Source organism: Pleurodeles waltl, chromosome 11 (genome assembly GCF_031143425.1).
Source record: "Pleurodeles waltl isolate 20211129_DDA chromosome 11, aPleWal1.hap1.20221129, whole genome shotgun sequence".
Taxonomy (NCBI): domain Eukaryota; kingdom Metazoa; phylum Chordata; class Amphibia; order Caudata; family Salamandridae; genus Pleurodeles; species Pleurodeles waltl.
Genome location: NC_090450.1, coordinates 175,379,786 through 175,404,997, shown reverse-complemented (window position 1 = coordinate 175,404,997; position 25,212 = coordinate 175,379,786). Strand labels below are relative to the sequence as shown.

At 47.5% G+C, this 25,212-nt stretch overlaps 1 protein-coding gene across 1 annotated transcript in view; it reads right to left on the bottom strand.

The window, feature by feature from the left end:
* The window catches only part of LOC138265558 (glutathione hydrolase-like YwrD proenzyme), a 389,347-nt gene that overhangs the window by 107,141 nt on the left and 256,994 nt on the right, over nucleotides 1-25,212 (bottom strand). The window contains exon 8 of the mRNA XM_069213375.1: nucleotides 5,714-5,885. Coding sequence (XP_069069476.1) covers nucleotides 5,714-5,885 — 172 coding nt within the window. The remainder of the gene's footprint in view (nucleotides 1-5,713; nucleotides 5,886-25,212) is intronic.

The following is a 25,212-nucleotide window of genomic DNA, read 5'->3' as shown; positions in this document are numbered from 1 at the left end:
TTCTGTCCCGCGATGAGTGGTGTTTTGTATGTTTATATTTTTATAAAACAATAAACAGATTTGATCTTAAAAGTGTGTCTTTCAACTTTAATTGCTATCACAGAGGCCCAGAACATTCCAACCAGTGAGCTAGTTTTGCACGTGTTAACACACAGTGGTCTAAAGGCCTGTATTAATCAACCTTTGGTGAATAAATCAAGAATAAAATAAAATATAAACCCTCCATGTGGGCAGGTAACCTCTTGGGGGGGCAAATCAAATATATAGATGTAACTTTTGTGTATAGCCTCCAAATCTGGAAATAGTTTTGCAAGATCTACCATATAGATTATATTATTTTCAAAGTATATTATACAAGTTAAACAGTGAACTCTAATATACATTGTGATTTCTGAATTTGACCTGTCCACACCTACAGATATTGAGCATCTCTATCTTCTGATACCTCTCAATAATCTGCACTTGCGACTTTTTCTGTGGAAGAATCACGAGCTGAGTACCTGGTGCGTGCCACCTGAAACTAGATTTTGCAGTAGACTTTTTAACTTGGAGCTCGTTGTGTAACCACCATCTCCTCAGAAAAGGGAAAAAAGACCATAAATGTTCACATCAGCACCATGTCTCTGTTGTTTAACAATCTACTGCCAAATCGTCTTTCTTGTACCAGATTTCTTCCGCTCTCTTTTTCTCTATCCTCACTGGGAATTGCAGTTCAGTACTGTGGCATTTATTGCGTGCGATGAGTGTTTATCACTCTCCTAAGTACTGTACAATATGTTTATTTAACCAATACTATTTTTTCTTGGAATCTGGCGGGTGCTAATTGTGCCACTGGTGCTGCAGGAGTGGAGAGAAACACTGCTAAACCTTATTGCAGTCATAGGCCTCATGGTGTGAAAATTCTCCCCAGATCAGATCTGTGAACTCCCATGGAAAACCCCCTTCCTTTACAGCCCTATGGAATTTAGGAGTTTGAAACACAGTTACTACAGTCATTGCACTGGGGTGCCCATTAGTTAGGGCCACCAAAGTACCTGAGACATAAGATTCAGGTGGTTCAGAATGATAACGGTCACCTTTGTTGGAGATGTGCAAGTCACAACATAAATCTCAGCAGCTTAGCAAACTGTGTTGGTTGCAATAGACAACATGACATCTTTTAAATCCTTTCTTTGGCTCATAGGCTATCATCGTGAAGGGCCCTTTACATTTACAGAAAAAACTAAAACCTCATCTAGTTTCTCGTGCCCTTCTCTCATTTTCTCAAGGCTTACTAATGATCTTCAAGCTAAGGAGAATTTGACTGGTTTGCAGATCCTTCTATCTTGCCTCTAAAGCTTGGCAAATCTGCCTCTTAAACTACGTTTTATAAGCAATCATTCCTCCTTCTGAAAATTACTGAAAACGTATTTTTTCACACACTTGTCTCTTTGATCTAGTTGGAATTTAGTGCTAGGAAACCAATTATGGTACACGTTCGCCAAATAAGTTGATTAACCGATCCTTTTTTAAAAGAAACTTTAGAAATATTTCCATTATAATAGAGTTCTCTAGGTTTTGTGATAGTGGCTATGCAAAATGTTTGTCAGTAACCATAATCTTGAATGTTTGTGAGTGTCCCATGCACGCCACATGGTCAACTCCTGTCACTGTCCTCTTTTCCAACTCGAACTATAAACATTAAGTGTTGGGAAATTCACCATGATGACGCACTATCCGGAAAAGTGCTCTTCCTAATTCTAAAATAGCACAATTCTGAGACTCAGGGTGTAATTTTAGAATTCCAAATGCCTGAATTGTTTGCACATCGAGGTTACAATGGTGCAGAAAAGGTGTCTAACGTCAAGTGATAAACTGGCATAACCTGAAAGTGGAGCTTTGTATTCTCCATTACGAAAGTATGTTACTCATGGTGACCAGGTAGATGTAACTAACATCTCCAGCAAGGAAGGAGGAGGTAGGTGGGGAAGTCTGCACGCGTCACCAAAACAGGCATCTTCAGTGCAGCGGCAATGTGGTGTGTATTTCATCAACAACTGAGGGGCCTAATTGTGTATGGGCTAGATGTCCTATGGATATGAGGAGAACGGATATTTGGAATAAACCTGACTATCGAGGGATTTAAAGAATAAAACATATTTCACATAAATAATCGCTCATGTTTCCTATTTCTTTTGAAAGCGTTTTATCCGATACACTGGGCATAAAGTTTGTATATCCAGGTTGGAAGCCGTGAGACTCTACAAGTTTATACATGTCAAAACCGCGCCCTTTCTTTTATGAATACAAAAGAATTGGACGGCAGCCATCTCGGTGGTAAAGACACAAACCAAACACTCCCTCGAGGCCGCTCCTTCCAAAGAGAGGTCACGCGCTTGAGGGAGCTGAGGTGAGTCATGCAAATCAGTTCAATGGAAACCAAGATGCTGCCCGGCACGAGGGTCAAGCTGGCGTCCTCGTTCTCAACAAAATATTTAGCAAATTGATTAATATGTTTAAGAATTTCACTTGCTAAACAATACAATGTAATATATCTTGACAGTTTCGAGACACACAACCATCCTCCCGTTGAGTTTAAATAGAGAAACTGAAGATGGAGATGTTAAATGCAGGGAGTTTCTAACACTCCCTCCCCCTTAAGTCAATAGGAATGAATCGGCGGACATTCAATGACTGACTAGCCTGAAGCAGGTCACAACGTTTTTGTTCACAAAAGTCGCAAGTTTATAGAATACCAGAGCAACATATGTTTCATAAGGCATCTTATTTAGCATGTTTAAAAGAGATTATACTTTTTACAATCATTTTTCAGTTTTAACATTTTGAAGGCAAAAATACAGACTGTGCCAGTGTTGTAATTATCAGTGTTAAAGAATTGTATATTACAAGCGTGAATCCCAGCTGAATAGCCGGAGCCATGAGACTGGACATACTGTTTGCTTTTCTAGTTACGTGGTTGCTGAATGTAAAATGTAATCAATTTAGATTTCAATGTTACCACGCCGAACAGGTGCCAGGGAATTACTTAGGCAAGATCAGGCTTGTTTTGGGACAGGTAAAAAACATATTCTGGGGAATATCCCACACCTGTGTAGTTGGATAATACCCAGGAATTTCTTGACCATGTCTATGTGAAATCATGGATCTCCGAGCTGACGTGAATTATCTTTCTAATGTACGGTTATGGGGTTCTTTATTCCATATAATGTGTTTCTACCCTATCACAAAGCTTGCAAGATTTACCATATGGAGTGTTGGTAGCTCATTCAGCCCCTTCCAGTGGGAGAGAAGAGGGACTGGATATTTGTGTTGACTGCCCTCACAAGCAGTTTTGGGTGGGGCCTGTGTGTCTCTCTGTGGTCGAAGAGGATCTGTGGTGCACGACATGCCCATATATTTTTATTTCTTTTTTTAATCTCCTATCCTGTGAAATCGAGGAAGGGGCAGACAGCTAAAAAGCCTTTTAGCCAAGGTGCCTGCTTGCGTGGAAGAAATGTAAGTGTGCGCAACTGAGTAATCTACAAACATAAAGGGTGCTTGGAAGATGATATTGGTTTTAATTAATGGAATCACTTGAAGCTTCCTGATAACAGATGTATTCTTTCTGAGTGGTTTTGCAAGGGAGATACCAGCTGAGCTGTGAAGGTTGTGCTTTTTAAGGACAGTTATATGTAAAGAAATTGAACTAGGTTCAATCTGGTTATTCTTAAAATCTATATTTTGGAAGCACGTGTTTATCTTAAACCTTTTGGCACGTTTTGTAGCAGCCTCTCTTATACCATGCGTAATGTAAGTTTAAAATAATGACTTACATATTTACAGTGCTTTATGAAACACTACTAAAGATTCACATCACAATTCTGCACTGCATCAACCAGGATTGAGTTCTGTAGCTCGTTGGTTACACACACACAGACCTCTGTAGTGCATTAACGAATACAGGTTTCATAAGGTACAATACTGCATTTCCCACTAATCAACTTAACTTGCATTTATTTATCATTTAAGCTGTGCATTATTTTATATGTAATTACATGAAGGTGAAAGACTGAAAAAAGTTACAGAATTTTAGGATTTGGCCACGCCTTTGACCCTGCCCCATGCTGACTCACCCCACCCCCATTTCGAGCAGGATCACAGTTCCCATACTTTTTTTTTTAAATGAACTTTGACAACTGTGGTGTGTGTATGTTTTACTCATATTTTAGGAATTAACAGATTTTCCCAAAGTTACGCTAGGAAATCTCTGATTTGGACAACCCACTGATTTGGAATTGGATGTACAGTACGTCTTTCACTTTTCCTTTAATTCTTCTTTCATTCATGCATCCACTCGTCGTTTTGACAGACAGCTTTTCCTAGACCGTTATGAAACAAGCCCCCTACCCCTTTTCCACACTTTTATCACACCAACCCTATCAGTCCTTTTCAGGAGTAGCCAGGGTAGGAAATGCTACGCATGTTATTTATTACTCAAAGAACTGTGCTTCTGTGGGTATTCACAAGATTTTGCTAGGCCATCCCTGGACCAAACCAATCTGACTCTTAACCGCTGCACAAAAGGCCATTTAGATAGGCCGGTATTGCCCAGGAGAATGTGGATTTATGTACATAAATGCAAATCAGCCCAAACTGGGTAACCAGACGCAGCCTGGCAAAAATGCTGAAACGAGCCCTGCTCCCATCACCACCTTGCACAATCTATCTTTCAAACTATCCAGTCTCTTTCTCTCATTTTCCCTCCTCTCTCTCACTCACTCTTCTCCCGCTCTGTTTTCTCTCTTTCTTTCTCCTTCTGCCTTCCCTTTTGCTCTCTCTTGAAGCCCCCATGTGCCTGCAGCAGTAAGCCTCTGGGAGCCAAAGAAAGGAATGGAGGCAGCAAGACAGTGCTTAATTTGTGCTTGTCGCTTCCCGCACTTATTTTTGAGGGCCGGCGCTTAATTTTCTGCCTCAAGAATTTACTGCGAGCAAAAGACACTTATGGGAAAGACGGAGGAAGAGAAAAACGATAAAGCGTCACAATCGGATAGAGCAGAAAGCTGCAACGGTGAGCTGAAAGGGCAAGGAGTGGCTGTAAATGGATAGAAGAGGCCCGAGATGGCTTCAGGTTTACGCAGCCTCAGTGTTCCGTGTTCGCATGTGTAATTGCAGCAGCCGCGTATTTAAGAGGAGGGCTTTGGGCACCGACACGTTTTTATCTGCAAATTAAGCACTGCAGCAGGAGCGACCCTGGACTCTCCAAACCTCACTCCAGTGACCCCAGCCCACTGGGGAAATGTTCAGTGGAAAAAAGGCATGTCCTTGCCTGATGTTGCCTGATGTTGATTCTGAAAAATTGGGTTTTGTCTTTCTGATGCAGAAATGTATGTTTTAAACCTGATATATGGGAGTGCGAAACTTTGCAAGTCCACTATTAAGCGAGCAATGGGCCTGATTCTTGATTTTGATGTGAGCTTGTATGACTATCGTTGATATGACCACCTATTGTAGGATTCCTGGCTTACTTCTAAATTCTGGGAATACACCAGACTTACTACTGGAATTTAGGAGTTTTACAAGCATAGGTCACACCTACTCATCAAAATCTTTGTAAATTGCCTCGATTCAGAGAAAGTGTCCTTCACAATGTACAGCAGTGTCATGACACTGAACGCCATTTTTATTTCCATCATTAAATCAGTGTGATAGAGAAGAGCCGGCAAACAAATATTACCTCTGCAGAGACATGAGCGCTGAGCGTCTTTTAGAATATTGTTTAGAAAGGAGTTCTTGGGTGGGCACCCGAACTTGGGTGGGATCTGCAACGTGCCACATTGTATCCGAAATGCTGAGCTTGAGAGCTTCCACCAAAACATGGATGTAATCCGTGGAATTGTGATGCATTGCTACAAAAATAGGAAGAAGGCAGGGAAAAACAACTGTGAGCAAGCTGTTTTTTTTCAATGCTTTTGAATATTTTAGTACTTAAAATATATTATACAGTCTTAATTTTAAAGACAGGCGCGATCTACATCGTTTTGCTATATGCTGTTTTTCAGAGATTGTCTGGAGGTGTTGTAACTGTGGAGAAAAAATAACATTTCTAGAAAAATAATCACATTGGTAGCTTACACCTAACATGGTTGCACCCTGGGGACTCTAATGCATGCTCCATTACCCAGCAAAACTCAGCAAACTTTCAGATAAAAATGTTGTGGGAACTTGGGACTCGGTGGAAGAAAGAAAGCTCCAACTAAACAGCAAAGACGTATTTAAGAGGAAAGATGGCAGGAAAACACGCAAGGGGCATGGCTCAAGGGCAGTGATGCAGACCTAAAAGAAGATGAACTTGGAAAAACGCTCTGGTCCACACAATGCTGAAGGGCGAGTCCGCAGATATCACAGACAGACTGACACTGAATCACCACCCCAGCCACGGCCTACAAATAAGGACAACTGGCTGCCGGTTTATGAACTAGGGAAGCAGCGATGCGAGTGTGATACAGGACAGACTCTGGACTCAAATGGTTACTACTCTGTGACCATTGCTTAATTTGTGCTTGTTGTTTCCAGTGGGCACCATACAGCAGCGCCAGCAGCTGCGTGGCCTGCCAGAATAGAGAGGAGCAACGGGGCCTCAGCAGCAGACCAAAAAGAGGATTACATGGCTGTCTATAAGGCTCCTGATGGCTGGCCTGCGACTCCGCTGCGTCACCGACACAGCCTCAGCCGAGAACCCGCTGCAGCACTGCTGCTCTTTCATAGCCTTCATGTCTCGCTCCGAGGGAGCCCAAGTCCTGCGGGGTAGTCCGAGAGGCAAGCAGCGGGCTGACGCTTGGTGCGATTCAGTGCTTAATTTGTGCTTGTTGTTCCCGGTGCTGAGCACCGGCACTCATTTCTGAGGGCAGGCGCTTTGTTTTCTGGCTCAAGCATTTACTGCGAGCAAAAGACACGAGGGAAAGACGGAGGAAGAGAAAAACGAAAAAGAGTCAGAAAGGGGAAAAGCAGGAAGGTGACAAAGTGAGCTGAAGGGGGCAGGGAGTGACTATAAATGGACGGAAAAGGCCCGAGGAGGCTTCAGGATTACGCTGCCTCGCACTTTTAATTGCAGCAGCCGCGTGTTTAAGAGGACAGCTTTGAGCACTGGCCCCTTTTTATTTACAAATTAATCACTGTCTGTGAACCTTGGGGTTAGGATAATAGCCACCCTGAGGGAGAGACAGGGTTGCATCAAATGAGAGGTGAAGGGGATTGGTAATTGGGCAGGAAGCCACCCTAGTTCAGGATCACAGCATGAAGATCATGAGGAAGGCACAAGGGGTGCTTAGCACTAACCTCATTAATTTAGGTTTACTGAGTTATATTTGAGGGTAGTTTGTTGGTGACTGCTGTCTTGGGAAGGTCAATGACCTGCCTTATCGTCAGGGGAAGGGTCGAACTCCAAGTTATGACAGATTTAGAGGCATGAGGTGAAGGGAGGGGGATATGGGATTGTCAGTGGTAGGCATTTTGAAGGTTACAAACTCAACACAGCAAGTGATGCCCTTTAATTCAGGGTACAAACTGTAGACAGAGATGGGAAAATAGCATAGCCTTACCACGAAACAAAACATGTAGGGCCAGATGTAGCAGAGGTTTTTCACCATTCTGTGTCTATGGGAAAAAGTGTTCGTACATATGGCCCGTAATGTTGATGGGCTCCTAAACAAAGTTAAAGAAGGGGCAATGCTGCGGAAACAATATGGCCCAGCAAAACAATATGGCCCTGATAGCAACATGCTCTAGCAAACACACCTGATAGGAACAAAACACAATTGCTTGGGCAGATATGGTTTTGGGCAAGTGTTACGAGTGGGTTTTTCAAGAGGTTCGAGAGGAGTAGCGATAACCTTTTGAAGACTATTCCCATTCCACATAATGAAAGTTTGGCAATGCAGGTGTATAATGATGTGTGGGTCAGAGGGAGGAACCACTGTAACAGGCCTGAATGTATACCCACCCCCTACTGTAGTTCAACACTTTTCTGAAACTATTCGGTGTTCTGTCTGTAGGAGCCCCACTAGGACTCACTGTTGTGCCAGCTGACCGTGGTGGGTTCAACATAAGATTAGAATAACAGTCCGGCAGGTATAGGTGTCAAGGGTCTGACTCCTCTTGGAGTTTTCACAATGGCTGATAATATACGGGACACATGGCATCAGTCACCCACATGACTGGGAGGACACATTCTCCTCTGGGGCCCATCAATCCCTTTCTTGAGTTGTGTATTCCTCAGCCCAAATGACCAATGTGACTAAAGTTACTGGGGCATATATAAATGCAGAGTGGCTCTCAAACTTTACCCCAAAAAGCATGATGACTGGGGATAGAGAAGTACAAAACCTTGGCATGTGGTGGCTTGGTGGCTTCTGAATACGTAACTTTGTAATGTTCTGAGAGAGGAGACCAAACAATATATTCAGAAAAATGTAGAGACATTGGATTCATCAATGGTGGTTTGGGAAGCCTAAACCAATAGTGAGAGGCAGAGCCCTAGGATACACTGCACAGCACAAAAAAATAGGCACGCAAAGAGTCATGATTCTGAACTTCGAGAGACAGTATAGAACCTCAGCTACGTCAACATACCTGCAATGCACAAGACCAAGACGGTCTGGCTTTATCTCTCAGAGTAGGCACCAGGACCGTGTTGATAAGGCCAGCAAATTGCTATATTGGGTTCGTAAAAGAGAAAGTCAAAATCACTTTGTGGCAGGAATGCAGAAGGGCTTAATACTACAGACCCTATGGCAATTGCAATGAATTTTCCAGATTCTTTGGAACACTTATGGCCTGAATCTTGACAATGAAAGAGAAGCTCTAGATGATGTTCTCTTTGACCTCCCAATTGAGGGCATTTGAGATTTCGAAAGGGATTTTGTTTGCTTTGAAATCGCAGTTGAGGTTTCAAAGGCAATTAACTAGATGCCACCCGGAATGACACCAGGCCAAATGGACTTCTGTCTGCATTATTTTAGCCATAATCCGATGTCCTGACCCACACTTATTAGTAATCACGCTGCATGTAAGGCAGTGGGAACCCTGCCATGATACTTAAGGGAGGTAATCATTACCGCCACTTCAAAGCCAGGTCCACCTGCTGACTGCTGCAGCTTGTACAAACTACTATCTCTTATCAATGTGGAGTCAAAGCATTTGCCAAAATTGGTGAATCGCTTGATAGCTGTAATTAGATCACTTGCCAAACACGTCAACATGAAATAACATTCGATGCCTGAGCCAAGCACCGGCTCCAGAGGGGTGACTGCACACACTGCTTGCAGTCGATAAACTGAAATGGAATGACCTAATTGCTCCTCTTGAGTATTCGATGACTGAGTCTGGACCCCAACTTCTTATCAAAATCCAGCTTTTATATTTGGAATCCTGGGCAAGCGTTTGTGTAAGTCTCGATATATTTGAGCCATTTCCCATCCGACGAGGCAAAGAACATGAATGCCCACTGTCACGGCTTCTATTTGCACTTGTGCTGCAACCTCTGACACGAGGGCGCGACATTAGATTTAAGTTGGCCTCGGGGGTAGAAGGCAGAGTCACACTGCATGCTGACGACACAACCAGGAAGGTCAGGACTGTGAACAATGCAAAAATGTAATGACTTCAGGTTTTTTACTAGGTAAGATGTTAACTGGGGAAAGTACAAATTCTACACTGTAAAAGGGATAGGAAGGGTTGGAGAACGGTCTGCCTGGTCGTAGCTTGAAGTAGGGAGGGAAGGGATACAACATCTTGGGCTAGTCCTTTCTGATACTGAATCACTGATTGGGCAGCCAATCTAATCCCACAGCTGGAAACACTAAGAAGGGCCCTTTTGAACTGGGCACCACTAGCATATCAGTGATGGACTGTCTCTCGCTGGTTTAAATGGTTGCACGTCCAAAGATGTTCTACATACTGCACAATATCCCATATTGTATACCGTCCCCGTACTTTAGGTGCACGAGCTTCACTGTCAGGTCCTTCCCATGTAATAAACAGCCTTGCAGAGGGATCTGGCTAAATGCTGTAAATAAACGTGCTGGTGGGCTCAGCATGGAAGACTATCTGGCCTACTACTCTTCATCTCACCTAGGAGTCACTAATGACTGTATTTTCGGCACAGAAACAGACTCTGCCTGTAATAGTGAACTGTTGGCAATGGATGGACACAAACCGCTACATTTCCTCTACGAGGGCAGCTCCTGACTGGCACTCCCCCAGATGCCAAATTGTGTGAATTATGTGTGGCAATTCTCTTGGTATGATGGGTTTGACAAAGAAACGGACCAAAGAAACTCTACTTTGAATAGGGGAGGGAGGGAAGAGGGCAAGAGACTGTGCCAGCCGAAAGTTAAATCTTTAAATAGTGTCAGGGGACGTAACGATGCACAGGTACATGAAGCACTGGCAACACCACAAGAGGAGTATGGTCTACTCAAACCCTTCGAACACAGGTTGATAAATAATTTGTCAAGGCCACCTCACCATTTTGCCAGTGTTTGGCCATTTCTTAGATACGGGTGAGATCTCAGGCCTAGAAGATGGGGAGGTTTAAGCAGATTTTATTTAATATGGAAGCACACTAGGCAGAGCAGCCTCTGTAGCCAACAAGGACACCTTGCAAAATGTTGTATTCGCCCCCACAGGTTTCCACAGGAGAAGTTGCACAAAGGGTCTGCTGCACAATGTTGTTTGTGCTCATGCAGCAGCTGTACTTCCATAAGAGGGAATAATAAAGCAGCAAATTAGGACAAAACGTCAAATTCTTGCTGTTGTATGGGAAGGCCTCTAACAGAAATAAGTGCTATTTGTTTGAAAGCGTGCCTGCTCTTTGTATATAGTACTTGGTCTCCTAGCTCCTGGAGGAAAGTTTCCAAAACTAAATGTGGGCTTTATTTATTGTTGCACTTGATCCTCTCGGGTCACCCCCAAACGTTTGTTTTCACCTCTCCAGTTTTCTAAATGTGTTTTTGTGGCATTAGTGTTCTGTGGACTTTACCACTGTTAACCAGTGTTCAAGTGCTTGTGTGAAAGGCTATGGTTAAGATGGCGGCTCAATAGTAGCATTATGGCGAAGCTCCTCCGCCCGTGAACACCAGCCACGGGGACACACTGGGATCAGAGGGAGCCCGCTGGTGTGCCCTTGGACTCAGACGGCAGTGGCCACCATACAGCAGCGCCAGCAGCTGCGTGGCGTGCCAGAATAGAGAGGAGCAACGGGGCCTCAGCAGCAGACCAAAAAGAGGATTACATGGCTGTCTATAAGGCTCCTGATGGCTGGCCTGCCGACTTTACTGCGTCACCGACACAGCCTCAGCTGAGAACCCGCTTCAGCACTGCTGCTCTTTCATAGCCTTCATGTCTCGCTCCGAGGGAGCCCAAGTCCTGCGGGGTAGTCCGAGAGGCAGGCAGCGGGCTGACGCTTGGTGCGATTCAGTGCTTAATTTGTGCTTGTTGTTCCCGGTGCTGAGCACCGGCACTTATTTCTGAGGGATGGCGCTTAGTTTTCTTTCTCAAGCATTTACTGCGAGCAAAAGACACGAGGGAAAGACGGAGGAAGAGAAAAACGAAAAAGCGTCAGAAAGGGGAAAAGCAGGAAGCTGCAAGAGTGTGCTGAAGGGCAGGGGGTGGCTGTAAATGCATTAAAGCGTCCTGAGATGGCTTTAGGATTACGCTGCCTCAGTATTATGTGCTCGCCCTTTCAATTGCAGCAGCCGCGTGTTTACAAGGAGCTTTGAGCACCGGCACCTTTTTATTTACAAATTAAGCCTGCGATTACCGCACTGCAGAAACTCACAGAGCTGGCTAGAGCCCTTATAGAACACGGTGGGCCCCAGGAGGCAGCAGGACACGAGCCACAGCGCGGAGGAGGCATTTCCTATGGCGGTGTGCCAGTAAACTGGGGAGGGCCACACTTGCCCTCGTCAAGGCCTGAGCCGTACAGTAGAGGCCCAGGGGATTTCAGGGGCCACTGTGATGGGCCGTGCTGTTAGTCTGGTGGATTGGTGGACTACCCCTACCTGCTCAGTCCACCAGACAAACAGCAGGGCCCATCACACTGGCCCGCTGGAATCCCCTGGGCCTCTACTGTGCGGCTACATCATGGAAGTTGAGGAACAATGGTTTTTTTTTTTTTGGACGGCTCCCTGGGCTTTGCTCACACACATCTACTCCACAACGGCGAAAGTGGATCCCCACTAACCCAACGCTAGGTGCACCATTTGACACATTGCATGGGCGGGTGCCTGAAGCCAAGGGAGCAAACAGAGGCGAGGAGATCAGAGACAGGAGCAGGGTACTTAAAAGAGAACGACTAACGAACCGCGCACCAAGCAACATGCCCAGTGCACCCGGGTGCCTCCCGGATATTCAACACAAAGTAGCATCCCACAAATGCAGCGAGTGGCCTAGCCCCGTTTTCTAGCCCCAGGGTAGCTTTTAGGGTTTAGGGTGGGGTAGCTTTTAGGGCAAAGTAGGGTATGTTTTACGGTTTAGGGCGGGGAGTCAGGGTAGTTTTAAGGACAGGGTGGGGTAGATTTTAGGACAGGGTAGGTTTTAGGGTTTAAGGCGGGGTGGGGGGTCGGGGTAGTTTTTAGGACAGGGTGGGGTAGGTTTTGGGATAGGGCAGCTTTCAGAGTTTAGGGCAAAGGCGGGGGTTGGGGTAGTTTTTAGGACAGGGAGGATAGGTTTTAGTGTTCAGGGTGGGGTTGGGGGGTGAGGATAAGTTTTAGGACAGGGTGGGGTCGTTTTTAGGACAGGGTACATTTTAGGGTTAAGGGTGGGGAATCGGGGTCGTTTTTAGGATGGGGGTAGGTTTTAAGACAGGGCAGGGTAGCTTTTAGGGTTTAGGGTGGGGAGGAGTAGTTTTTAGGACAGGGTAGGTTTTAGGGTTTAGGGCAGGGGGTCGGGTGGTTATTAGGACTGGGTCAGGTAGGTATTAGAGTTCAACTTGGAGGCGGCGGTGGGGTCGTTTTCAGGACAGGGTGGGGTAGTTTTAAGGACGGGGTAGGCTTTAGGGTGGGAATAAGGTAGCTTTTAGGATGGAGGTAGGTTTTAGGACTGGGCAGGGTAGCTTTTAGGGTCTAGGGCTGGGGGTGGTGTCGTTTTAGGACAGGGTGGGGTAGGTTTTAGGTTTAAGGGCAGGGTAATCATGGTAGTTTTTAGGACAGGATAGGTTTTACGGTAGGTTTTATGACAGGGCAGGGTAGCTTTTAGGGTTTAGGGTGGGGTAGTTTTTAGGACCGAGTAGGGTATATTTTAGGGTTCAGGGCGGGGGGCGGGGTAGTTTTTAGGACAGGGTAGGTTTTAGGGTTTAAGGCGGGGTAGGGGGAGGTTTTTAGGACAGGGCGGCGTAGGTTTTAGGACAGAGCAGCTTTTAGAGCGTAGGCGGGGCGGTTGTTGAAGTTTTTAGGACAGGGCAGATAGGTTTTAGTGTTCAGGGTGGGGTTTGGGGGTCAGGGTAGTTTTTAGAACAGGGTGGGGTAGTTTTTAGGACAGTGTAGGTTTTAGGGTTTAGGTTGGAGGGGTCGGGTAGTTTTTAGGACAGGACAGGGCTGGTTTTAGGACATGGTAGGTTTTAGGGTTTAGGGTGGCAGTAGGGTCGTTTTTAGGACAGGGCAGGGTATGTTTTAAGGTTTAGGGCCGGGGTCGGGGTAGTTTTTAGAACAAGGTGGGGTAGTTTTTAGGACAGGGTGAAGATTAGGGCGGGGTGGGAGGTCGGGTAGTTTTTAGGATATGGTGAGGATTAGGGTGGGGTGGGGGGTCGGGGAAGTTTTTAGGACAGGGCGGGGTAGGTTTTAGGACAGGGCAGGGTAGCTTTTAGGGTTCAGAGCAGGGGGAGGAGTAGTTTTATGACAGGGTAGGGTTTAGGTTGAAGGGTCGGGTCGTTTTTAGGACTGGGACAGGTAGGTTTTAGTGTTCAAGTTGAGGGCAGGGGTCGGGGTAGTTTTAAAGACAGTATGGGGTAGTTTTTAGGACAGGGTAGGTTTCAAGGTTTAGGGTGGGTGGAGGTCTGGGTAGTTTTGAGGACAGGCCAGGGTTAGTTTTAGGACAGTGTAGGTTTTAGGGTTTAGGACAGGACGGGGAGGTTTAAGGACAGGGCAGGGTAGCGTTTAGGGCGGGGGGTCCGGGTAGTTTTTCAGACATGATGGGATAGGTTTTAGGTTTCACGGCAGGGGGGTCAGGGTAGTTTTTAGGATGGGGATAGTTTTTACGACAGGAAAGGTTTCACGTTTAGGGCGGGGTCGGGTAGGTTTTAGGACAGGGCAGGTAGCTTTTAGGGTTTACGGTGGGGTAGTTTTTAGGACAGGGTAGGTTTTAGGATTGAGGGCAGGGGTTGGAGTCATTTTTAGGACCGGGCGGGGTAGGTTTTAGCACAGGGCAGGGTAGCTTTTAGGATTTAGGGCAGGGTAGCTTTTAGGATCTAGATCGGGGTAGTTTTTAGGACAGGCAGGGTAGGTTTTAGGGTTTAGGGTGAGGATCGGGGTCGTTTTTAGGACAGGGTGGGGTTTTAGGACAGGGTAGGTTTTAGGGTTTAGGGCATGAGTGTTGGGGTAGTTTTTAGGACAGGGCGGGGTAGTTTTTAGGACAGGGCAGGGTAGCTTTTAGGGTTTAGGGTGAATGCAGGGGCTCGGGTAGTTTTTAGGACAGGGTAGGGTAGGTTTTGTGTTCAGAGTGGGGGGGTCGAGGTAGTTTTTAGGAGAGGGTGGGGTAGTTTTTAGGACAGGGTAGGATTTAGGGTTTGGGGCATGGGGTCGGGTAGTTTTTAGGACAGGGGGGTGGGGTTTTTAGGACAGGGCAAGGTAGCTTTTAGAGTTTAGGGTGGGGACGGGGTAAGTATTAGGACAGGACAGGGTATGTTTTAAGGTTTAGGGCGGGGGTCGGGGTAGTTTTTAGGTCAGGGTTGGGTAGTTTTTAGTACAGGGTAGGTTTTAGGGTTTAAGGCAGGGTGGGGGTTGGGCTAGTTTTTAAGACATGGCAGGGTAGGTTTTAGGACAGGGTAGGTTTTTGGGTTTAGGAGAGGGGTGGGGGGTTGGGGTAGTGTTAGGACAGGGTGGAATAGGTTTTAGGACAGAGCAGCTTTTAGCTTTTAGGGTTTAGGTTAGGGCGGCGTAGGTTTTAGGCAGTGCAGCTTTTAGGGTGTAGGGTGAAGGCGGGGCGGTTGTGGAAGTTTTTAGGACAGGGCAGATAGGTTTTAGTGTTCAGGGTGGGGTTTGGGGGTCAGGGTAGTTTTTAGAACAGGGTGGGGTAGTTTTTAGGACAGTGTAGGTTTTAGGGTTTAGGTTGGAGGGGGTCGGGTAGTTTTTAGGACAGGACAGGGCTGGTTTTAGGACAGGGTAGGTTTTAGGGTTTAGGGTGGCTGTAGGGTCGTTTTTAGGACAGGGCAGGGTATGTTTTAAGGTTTAGGGCGGGGGGTCGGGGTAGTTTTTAGAACAAGGTGGGGTAGTTTTTAGGACAGGGTGAAGATTAGGGCGGGGTGGGGGGTCGGGGTAGTTTTTAGGACAGGACGGGGTAGGTTTTAGGACAGGACAGGGTAGCTTTTAGGGTTCAGAGCAGGGGGAGGAGTAGTTTTATGACAGGGTAGAGTTTAGGGTGAAGGGTCGGGTCGTTTTTAGGACTGGGACAGGTAGGTTTTAGTGTTCAAGTTGAGGGCAGGGGTCGGGTAGTTTTCAAGACAGGGTGGGGTAGTTTTTAGGACAGGGTAGGTTTTAAGGTTTAGGGCGGGTGGAGGTCTGGGTAGTTTTTAGGACAGGCCAGGGTTCGTTTTAGAACAGTGTAGGTTTTAGGGTTTAGGACAGGACGGGGAAGGTTTAAGGACAGGGCAGGGTAGCTTTTAGGGTTTAGGGCGGGGGGTTCGGGTAGTTTTTCAGACATGGTGGGGGGTAGGATTTAGGGTTCACGGCGGGGGGTCGGGGTAGTTTTTAGGATGGGGATAGTTTTTGCGACAGGAAAGGTTTCACAGTTTAGGGTGGGGTCGGGTAGGTTTTAGGACAGGGCAGGTAGCATTTAGGGTAGACGGTGGGGGTGGAAGAGGTGAGGTAGTTTTCAGAACAGGGTAGGTTTTAGGGTGGGGGGAGTCAGAGTAGGTTTTTAGGACCCGGCGCGGTAGGTTTTAGGATTTAGGGCAGGCTAGCTTTTATGATTGAGGGCAGGGTAGCTTTTAGGATTTAGAGCGGGGTAGTTTTTAGGATGGGCAGGGTAGGTTTTAGGGTTTAGGGTGGGGATCGGGGTAGTTTTTAGGACAGGGTGGGGTTTTAGGACGGTAGGTTTTAGGGTGTGAGTGTCGGGGTAGTTTTTAGGACAGGGCGGGGTTGTTTTAGGACAGGGCAGGGTAGCTTATAGGGTTTAGGGTGAATGCAGGGGGTCGGGTAGTTTTTAGGACAGGGTGGGGTAGGTTTTTGTGTTCAGGGTGGGGGTCGAGGTTGTTTTTAGGACAGGGTGGGGTAGTTTTTAGAACAGGGTAAGATTTAGGGTTTAGGGCAGGGGTCGAATAGTTTTTAGCACAGGGTGGTGTGGGTTTTAGGACAGGGCAGGGTAGATTTTAGGGTTTAGGGTGGGGGCGGGGTAAGTATTAGGACAGGACAGGGTATGTTTTAAGGTTTAGGGCGGGGGTCGGGGTAGTTTTTAGGACAGGGTTGGGTAGTTTTTAGTACAGGGTAGGTTTTAGGGTTTAAGGCGGGGTGGGGGTTGGGCTAGTTTTTAAGACATGACAGGGTAGGTTTTAGGACAGGGTAGGTTTTTGGGTTTAGGAGAGGGGTGGGGGGTTGGGGTAGTGTTAGGACAGGGTGGAATAGGTTTTAGGACAGAGCAGCTTTTAGCTTTTAGGGTTTAGGTTAGGGCGGCGTAGGTTTTAGGCAGTGCAGCTTTTAGGGTGTAGGGCGAAGGCGGGCGGTTGTGGAAGTTTTTAGGACAGGGCAGATAGGTTTTAGTGTTCAGGGTGAGGTTTGGGGGTCAGGGTAGTTTTTAGAACAGGGTAGGGTAGTTTTTAGGACAGTGTAGGTTTTAGGGTTTAGGTTGGAGGGGGTCGGGTAGTTTTTAGGACAGGACAGGGCTGGTTTTAGGACAGGGTTTAGGTTTAGGGTGGCTGTAGGGTCGTTTTTAGGACAGGGCAGGGTATGTTTTAAGGTTTAGGGCGGGGGGTCGGGGTAGTTTTTAGAACAAGGTGGGGTAGTTTTTAGGACAGGGTGAAGATTAGGGCGGGGTGGGGGGTCGGGTAGTTTTTAGGACAGGGCGGGGTAGGTTTTAGGACAGGGCAGGGTAGCTTTTAGGGTTCAGAGCAGGGGGAGGAGTAGTTTTATGACAGGGTAGAGTTTAGGGTGAAGGGTCGGGTCGTTTTTAGGACTGGGACAGGTAGGTTTTAGTGTTCAAGTTGAGGGCAGGGGTCGGGGTAGTTTTCAAGACAGGGTGGGGTAGTTTTTAGGACAGGGTAGGTTTTAAGGTTTAGGGCGGGTGGAGGTCTGGGTAGTTTTTAGGACAGGCCAGGGTTCATTTTAGAACAGTGTAGGTTTTAGGGTTTAGGACAGGACGGGGAAGGTTTAAGGACAGGGCAGGGTAGCTTTTAGGGTTTAGGGCGGGGGGTTCGGGTAGTTTTTCCAGACATGGTGGGGGGTAGGATTTAGGTTTCACGGCGGGGGGTCGGGGTAGTTTTTAGGATGGGGATAGTTTTTGCGACAGGAAAGGTTTCACGGTTTAGGGTGGGGTCGGGTAGGTTTTAGGACAAGGCAGGTAGCATTTAGGGTATACGGTGGGGGTGGAAGAGGTGAGGTAGTTTTTAGGACAGGGTAGGTTTTAGGGTGGGGGAGTCAGAGTAGGTTTTTAGGACCCAGTGCAGTAGGTTTTAGGATTTAGGGCAGGCTAGCTTTTATGATTGAGGGCAGGGTAGCTTTTAGGATTTAGAGAGGGGTAGGTTTTAGGATGGGCAGGGTAGGTTTTAGGGTTTAGGGTGGGGATTGGGGTAGTTTTTAGGACAGGGCGGGGTTTTAGGACCGTAGGTTTTAGGGTGTGAGTAGTTTTTCAGACATGGTGGGGTAGGATTTAGGTTTCACAGCAGGGGGATCGGGGTAGTTTTTAGGATGGGGATAGTTTTTGCGACAGGAAAGGTTTCACAGTTTAGGGTGGGGTCGGGTAGGTTTTAGGACAGGGCAGGTAGCATTTAGGGTAGACGGTGGGGGTGGAAGAGGTGAGGTAGTTTTTAGAACAGGGTAGGTTTTAGGGTGGGGGAGTCAGAGTAGGTTTTTAGGACCCGGCGCGGTAGGTTTTAGGATTTAGGGCAGGCTAGCTTTTATGATTGAGGGCAGGGTAGCTTTTAGGATTTAGAGCGGGTAGTTTTTAGGATGGGCAGGGTAGGTTTTAGGGTTTAGGGTGGGGATCGGGGTAGTTTTTAGGACAGGGCGGGGTTTTAGGACGGTAGGTTTTAGGGTGTGAGTGTCGGGGTAGTTTTTAGGACAGGGCGGGGTTGTTTTAGGACAGGGCAGGGTAGCTTTTAGGGTTTAGGGTGAATGCAGGGGGTCGGGTAGTTTTTAGGACAGGGTGGGGTAGGTTTTTGTGTTCAGGGTGGGGGTCGAGGTTGTTTTTAGGACAGGGTGGGGTAGTTTTTAGAACAGGGTAAGATTTAGGGTTTAGGGTAGGGGTCGAATAGTTTTTAGCACAGGGTGGTGTGGGTTTTAGGACAGGGCAGGGTAGATTTTAGGGTTTAGGGTGGGGGCGGGGTACGTTTTAGGACAGGGCAGGGTATGATCTAGGGTTTAGGGCTGGGGTCTCAGTAGTTTTTAGGACAGGGTGGGGTAGTTATTAGCATAGGGTAGGTTTTAAGGTTTAAGGCTGGGTGGGGGGGTTTGGGTAGTTTTTACGACTGGGTGGGATAGGTTTTAGGACAGAGCAGATTTTAGCTTTCAGGGTTTAGGGCAGAGATCTTCAAATTGGGGGGCGGGCCCCCCTTGGGGGGCCTCAAGTGATCCCGGGGTGGGCGCCAAACTCTGACCAAAAGAAATATTATGCAGATAACATGCCTTTGTTTTAAGCAGAAGCATGTTATTGCAGTTTTAAAAAGGTAACAGTACTTAACTGCAATTTTTAAATAGGTTTAGACCTATTTAAACATTGCCATCTTTCTAAAATAATTGTGAAAAATTCTGAGGGGGGACCCAATGTTTTTTTTTTTCAACTGGGGGCGCAGCATTAAAAAGTTTGAAGACCACTGGTTTAGGGCGAAGGGGGTTGCAGTAGTTTTTAGGACAGGATGGATAGATTTTAGTGTTCAGTGTGAACTTGGGGGGGTCAGGGTGGTGTAGTTTATAGCACAGGGTAGGTTTTAGGGTTTAGGGCGGGGGGTCGGAGTAGTTCTTAGGACAGGGCTAGGACAGGGAAGGGTAGCTTTTAGGGTTTAGGGTGGGAGCGCAACATCAAGCTAGTTTTTAGGCCAGGGCAGGGTATGTTTTAGGGTTTAGGGCTGTGGGTCGAGGTAGTTTTTAGGACAGGGTGGGGGAGGTTTTAGGGCGGGGGGGTATGGTCATTTTTAGGACTGGGCCACGTAGGTTTTAGTGTTCAGGTTGGGCGCAGGGTTGGGGGTACTGTTCAGGACAGGGTGGGGTAGTTTTTAGGACCGGGTAAGTTTTAGGGTTTAGGGCGGGTGGAGGTCTGGTTAGTTTTTAGGAGAGATCAGGGTAGGTTCTAGGACAGGGTAGGTTTTAGGGTGGGGATAAGGTAGTTTTTAGGACAGGGGGTAGGTTTTAGGACAGGGCAGGGTAGCTTTTAGGGTTTAGGGCGAGGGAGGGGACGTTTTTAGGACAGGATAGGTTTTAGGATTTAGGGTGGGGTAGTTTTTAGGACAGGGCAGGGTAGGTTTTAGGACAGGGCAGCGTAGCTTTTAGGGTTTAGGGCGAATTCGGGTGGGTCGGGGTAGTTTTTAGGACAGGGTGGGGTAGGTTTTAGTGCTCAGGGTGGGGTTCAAGGTAGTTATTAGGACAGAGTGGGTTAGTATTTAGGACAGGGTAGGATTTAGGGTTTAGGGCAGAGGGTCGGGTAGTTTTTAGGACAGGGCAGGGTAGGTTTTAGGACAGGGCAGGGTAGCATTTAGGGTTTAGGGTGAGGGCAGGGTAATTTTTAGGACAAGGCATGTTTTAGGGTTGAGGGCGGGGATCGGGGTCGTTTTTAGGACATGGTGAGGTAGTTTTTAGTATAGGGTAGGTTTTAGGATTTAAAGAGGGGTGGGGGTTCGGGCTGCTTTTAGGAAAGGTCGGGATGGTTTTAGGACTGGGTAGGTTTTTTGGTTTAGGGAAGGGGTGGGGGGACAGGATAGTTTTTAGGACAGGGCGGGGTAGTTTTTTTAGGACAGGGCAGCTTTTAGGATTTAGAGCAAAGGCGGGGTGTCAGGGTAGTTTTTAGGACAGGGCGGATAGGTTTTAGTTTTCTGGGTGGAGTTGGGGTAGTTTTTAGGACAGGGCAGGGTAGATATTAGGACAGGGCAGGGTAGCTTCAGGGTTTAGGGTGGGGGCGCGGGGTCAGGGTAGTTTTTAGGACAGGGTATGTTTTAGGGTTTAGGGCAGGGTGTCGGAGACGTTTTTAGGACAGGGTGGGGTAGTTTTTAGGACCGGGTAGGTCTTAGGGATTAGGGCAGGTTGGGGGATTGGGGTCATTTTTAGGACAGGGTGGAGTACGTTTTAGGACAAGGCAGGGTAGCTTTGAGGGTTTATGGTGGGGGAGGGGTAGTTTTTAGGACAGGACCAGGTAGGTTTTAGTGTGCAACTTGGGGCCGGGGGTCGGGGTAGTTTTCAGGACAGGGTGGGGTAGTTTTCAGGAAAGGGTAGGTTTTAGGGTCTAGGGCGGGCTGGGGATCTGGGTAGTTTTTAGGACAGGTCAGGGTAGGTTTTAGGACAGGGTAAGTTTTAGGGTTTAGGGTGGGGATAAGGTTGTTTCTAAAACAGGGCGGGGAAGGATTTAGGACAGGGCAGAGTAGCTTTTTACGGTTTAGGGCGGGGGTTGGAGTAGTTTTTAGGACAGAGTGTGGTAGGTTTTAGGTTACAGGGCAGGGGGCCGGGGTGGTTTTCAGGACGGGGTAGTTTTTAGGACAGGATAGGTTTTACAGTTTACGGCGGGGTCGGGTAGGTTTTAGGACAGAGCAGGGTAGCTTTTAGGGATCAGGGTGGAGCAGGGTAGTTTTTAGGACAGAGTAGGGTATTTTTTAGGGTTTAGGGCAAGGGTTTGGGGTAGTTTTTAGAACAGGGTGAGGTAGTTTTTAGGACAGTAGGTTTTAGGGTTTAAGGCGGGGTAGGGGTCGGGACGTTTTTAGTACAGGGCAGGGTAGCATTTAGGACAGGGTAAGTTTTTTGGTTTGTGGGTCGGGGTCGTTTTTAGGACAGGGTGGGGTAGGTATTAGGACAGCAGCTTTTAGGGTTTAGGGCGAAGACGGTAGTTTTTAAGATAGGGCGGATAGGTTTTAGTATTCGGGTGGGGTTGGGGGGTCAGGGTAGTTTTTAGGACAGTGTGGGGTCGTTTTTAAGGACAGGGTATGTTTTATGGTTTAGGCGTGGATTGGGGTAGTTTTTAGGACAGGGCGTGGTAGGTTTTAGCACAGGGCAGGGTGGGTTTTAGGGTGGGGAGGAGTAGTTTTTAGGACAGAGGAGGATTTAGGGTTTAGGGCAGGGGGTCTGGTAGTTTTTAGGACATGGTAGGGTAGGTTTTAGGACAGGGCAGAGTAGCGTTTAGGGTGAGGGCGGGTGATTTTTGGGAAAGGGCAGGGTATGTTTTAGGATTTTAGGGCAGGGGCGGGGTAATTTTTAGGACATGGCAGGGTATGTTTTTGGGTCTAGGGCGGGGGCCAGGGTAGTTTTGACAGGGTGGGGTAGTTTCTAGTATAGGGTAGGTTTTAATATTTAAGGTGGGGTAGGGCGTCAGGGTTGTTTTTATGAAAGGGCGGGGTAGGTTTTAGGACAGGGTAGGTTTTTTGGTTTAGGGGAGGGGTGGGGGGTCAGGTAGTTAGGGCGGGGTAGGTTTTAGGACCCGGCAGGGTAGCTTTTAGGGTTCAGAGCAGGGGGAGGAGTAGTTTTATGACAGGGTAGGGTTTAGGGTGAGGGCTCAGGTCGTTTTTATGACTGGGACAGGTAGGTTTTAATGTTCAATTTGAGGGCGGGGTACTTTTCAGTACAGGGTGGGGTAGTTTTTAGGACAGAGTAGGTTTTAGGGTTTAGGCGAGTGGAGGTCTGGGTAGTTTTTAGAACAGGTCAGGGTTGGTTTTAGGACAGGGTAGGTTTTAGGGTGGGGATGGGGTAGGTTTTAGGACAGGGCAGGGTAGCTTTTAGGGTTTAGGGCGGGGCATCCAGGTAGTTTTTCGGACATGGTGGGATACGTTTTAGGTTTCACGGCAGGGAGGTCAGGGTAGTTTTTAGGACAGGGATAGTTTTTACGACAGGAAAGGTTTTATGATTTAGGGTGGGGTCGGGTAGGTTTTAGGACAGGGCATGTAGCATTTAGGGTTTACGGTGGGGGTGGAAGGGGTGGGGTAGTTTTTAGGACAGGGTAGGTTTCAGGGTTTAGGGCGGGGGAGTCAGAGTAGGTTTTTAGTACCCGGCGGGGTAGGCTTTAGGATTTAAGGCAGGGTCGGTTTTAGGATTTAGGGCAGGGTAGCTTTTAGGATTTAGGGCAGGGTAGCTTTTAGGATAGGCAGGGTAGCTTTTAGGGTTTAGGGTGGGGGTCTGGGTAGTTTTTAGGACGGGCGAGAATTTAGGACAGTAGGTTTTAGGGTGTGAGTGTCGGGGTAGTTTTTATGCCTGGGCAGGGTTGTTTTAGGACAGGGCAGGGTAGCTTTTAGGGTTTAGGGTGAATACAGGGGGTCGGGGTAATTTTTAGGACAGGGTGGGGTAGGTTTTTGTCTTCAGGGTGGGGGGTCGAGGTTGTTTTTAGGACAGGGTGGGGTAGTTTTTAGAACTGGGTAAGATTTAGGGTTTAGGGCAGGGGTCGGGTAGTTTTTAGCACAGGGTGGTGTGGGTTTTAGGACAGGGCAGGGTAGATTTTAGGGTTTAGGGTGGGGCGGGTAGTTTTTAGGACAGGGTAGGTTTTAGGACAGGGCAAGCTAGCATTTAGGGTTTAGAGTGAGGGCAGGGTAATTTTTAGGACAGGGCATGTTTTAGGGTTGAGGGCGGGGATCGGAGTCGTTTTTAGGACATGGTGGGGTAGTTTTTAGTATAGGGTAGGTTTTACGATTTAAAGAGGGGTGGGGGTTCGGGGCTGCTTTTAGGAAAGATCGGGATGGTTTTAGGACTGGGTAGGTTTTTTGGTTTAGGGGAGGGGTGGGGGGGTTGGAATAGTTTTTAGGGCAGGGCGGGGTAGTTTTTTAGGACAGGGCAGTTTTTAGGGTTTAGAGCAAAGGCGGGGGGGCAGGGTAGTTTTTAGGACAGGGCAGATAGGTTTTAGTTTTCTGGGTGGAGTTGGGGGTCAGGGTGGGGTAGTTTATAGGACAGGGCAGAGTAGATATTAGGACAGGGCAGGGTAGCTTCCAGGGTTTAGGGTGGGGGTGCGGGGTCAGGGTAGTTTTTAGGACAGGACAGGGTATGTTTTAGGGGTTTAGGGTGTCGGAGTAGTTTTTAGGACAGGGTGGGGTAGTTTTTAGGACTGGGTAGGTCTTAGGGATTAGGGCAGGTTGGGGGAGTGGGGTCATTTTTAGGACAGGGCAGGGTAGCTTTGAGGGTTTAGGGTGGGGGAGGGGTAGTTTTTAGGACAGGACCAGGTAGGTTTTAGTGTTCAAGTTGGGGTCGGGGTAGTTTTCAGGACAGGTTTTAGGGTCTAGGGCGGGCTGGGGATCTGGGTAGTTTTTAGGAGAGGTCAGGGTTGGTTTTAGGACAGGGTAAGTTTTAGGGTTTAGGGTGGGGATAAGGTTGTTTCTAAAACAGGGCGGGGAAGATTTTAGGACAGGGCAGAGTAGCTTTTACGGTTTAGAGCGGGGGTTGGAGTAGTCTTTAGGACAGGGTGTGGTAGGTTTTAGGTTACAGGGCAGGGGGCCGGAGTGGTTTTCAGGACGGAGTACTTTTTAGGATAGGATAGGTTTTACAGTTTACGACGGGGTCGGGGTAGGTTTTAGGACAGAGCAGGGTAGCTTTTAGGGTTCAGGGTGGAGCGGGGTAGTTTTTAGGACACAGTAGGGTATTTTTTAGGGTTTACAGCAAGGGGTTGGGGTAGTTTTTAGAACAGGGTGAGGCAGGTTTTAGGACGGTAGGTTTTAGGGTTTAAGGCGGGGTAGGGGTCGGGAAGTTTTTAGGACAGGGCAGGGTAGCATTTAGGACAGGGTAGGTTTTTTGTTTTAGGGGGTCAGGGTAGTTTTTAGGACAGGGTGGGGTAGGTATTAGGACGGCAGCTTTTAGGGTTTAGGGCGAAGGCGATGGGCTCGGGGTAGTTTTTAAGATAGGGCGGATAGGTTTTAGTATTCGGGGTGAGGTTGGGGGGTCAGGGTAGTTTTTAGGACAGGGTGGGGTAGTTTTTAAGGACAGGGTATGTTTTAGGGGTTAGGATGTGGGTTGGGGTAGTTTTTAGGACAGGGCAGGGTAGGTTTTAGCACAGGGCAGGGTAGCTTTTAGGATTTAGTGTGGGGTAGTTTTTAGGATAGGCAGGGTAGGTTTTAGGGTTTAGGGCGGGGGTCGTGGTAGTTTTTAGGATAGAGTGGGGTTTTAGGACAGTGTATTTTAGGATTTAAGTCAGGGTAGCTTTTAGGATAGGCAGGATAGGTTTTAGGGTCTAGGGTGGGACTAAGGTAGTTTTTAGGGCAGTGTAGGTTTTCGGAAAGGGCAGGGTAGCTTTTAGGGTTTAGAGCGGGGGGGTCGGGGAAGTTTTTAGGACAGGATATAGTAGGTTTTAGGGCAGGTGGGGTCGGGGTACTTTTTCGGATGGGGGTGGTTTTTAGGACAGGATAGGTTTATGTTTTAGGGCAGGGTCGGCGTAGGTTTTAGTACAGGGCAGGGTACCTTTTAGGGTTTAGATTGGGGGCGGGGTAGTTTTGAGGACAGAATAGAGTATGTTTTTGGGTTTAGGGGGGAGGTCAGGTAGTTTTTAGAACAGGGTAGGGTAGTTTTTAGGACAGGGTACATTTTAGGGTTTTTGGCAGGGTGTGGTGTCAGGGTCGTTTTTATGACAGGGTGGGGTAGGATTTAGGACAGGGTAGGTTTTTTGGTTTAGGGGAGGGGCGGGGTCGGAGTAGTTCATAGGACAGTG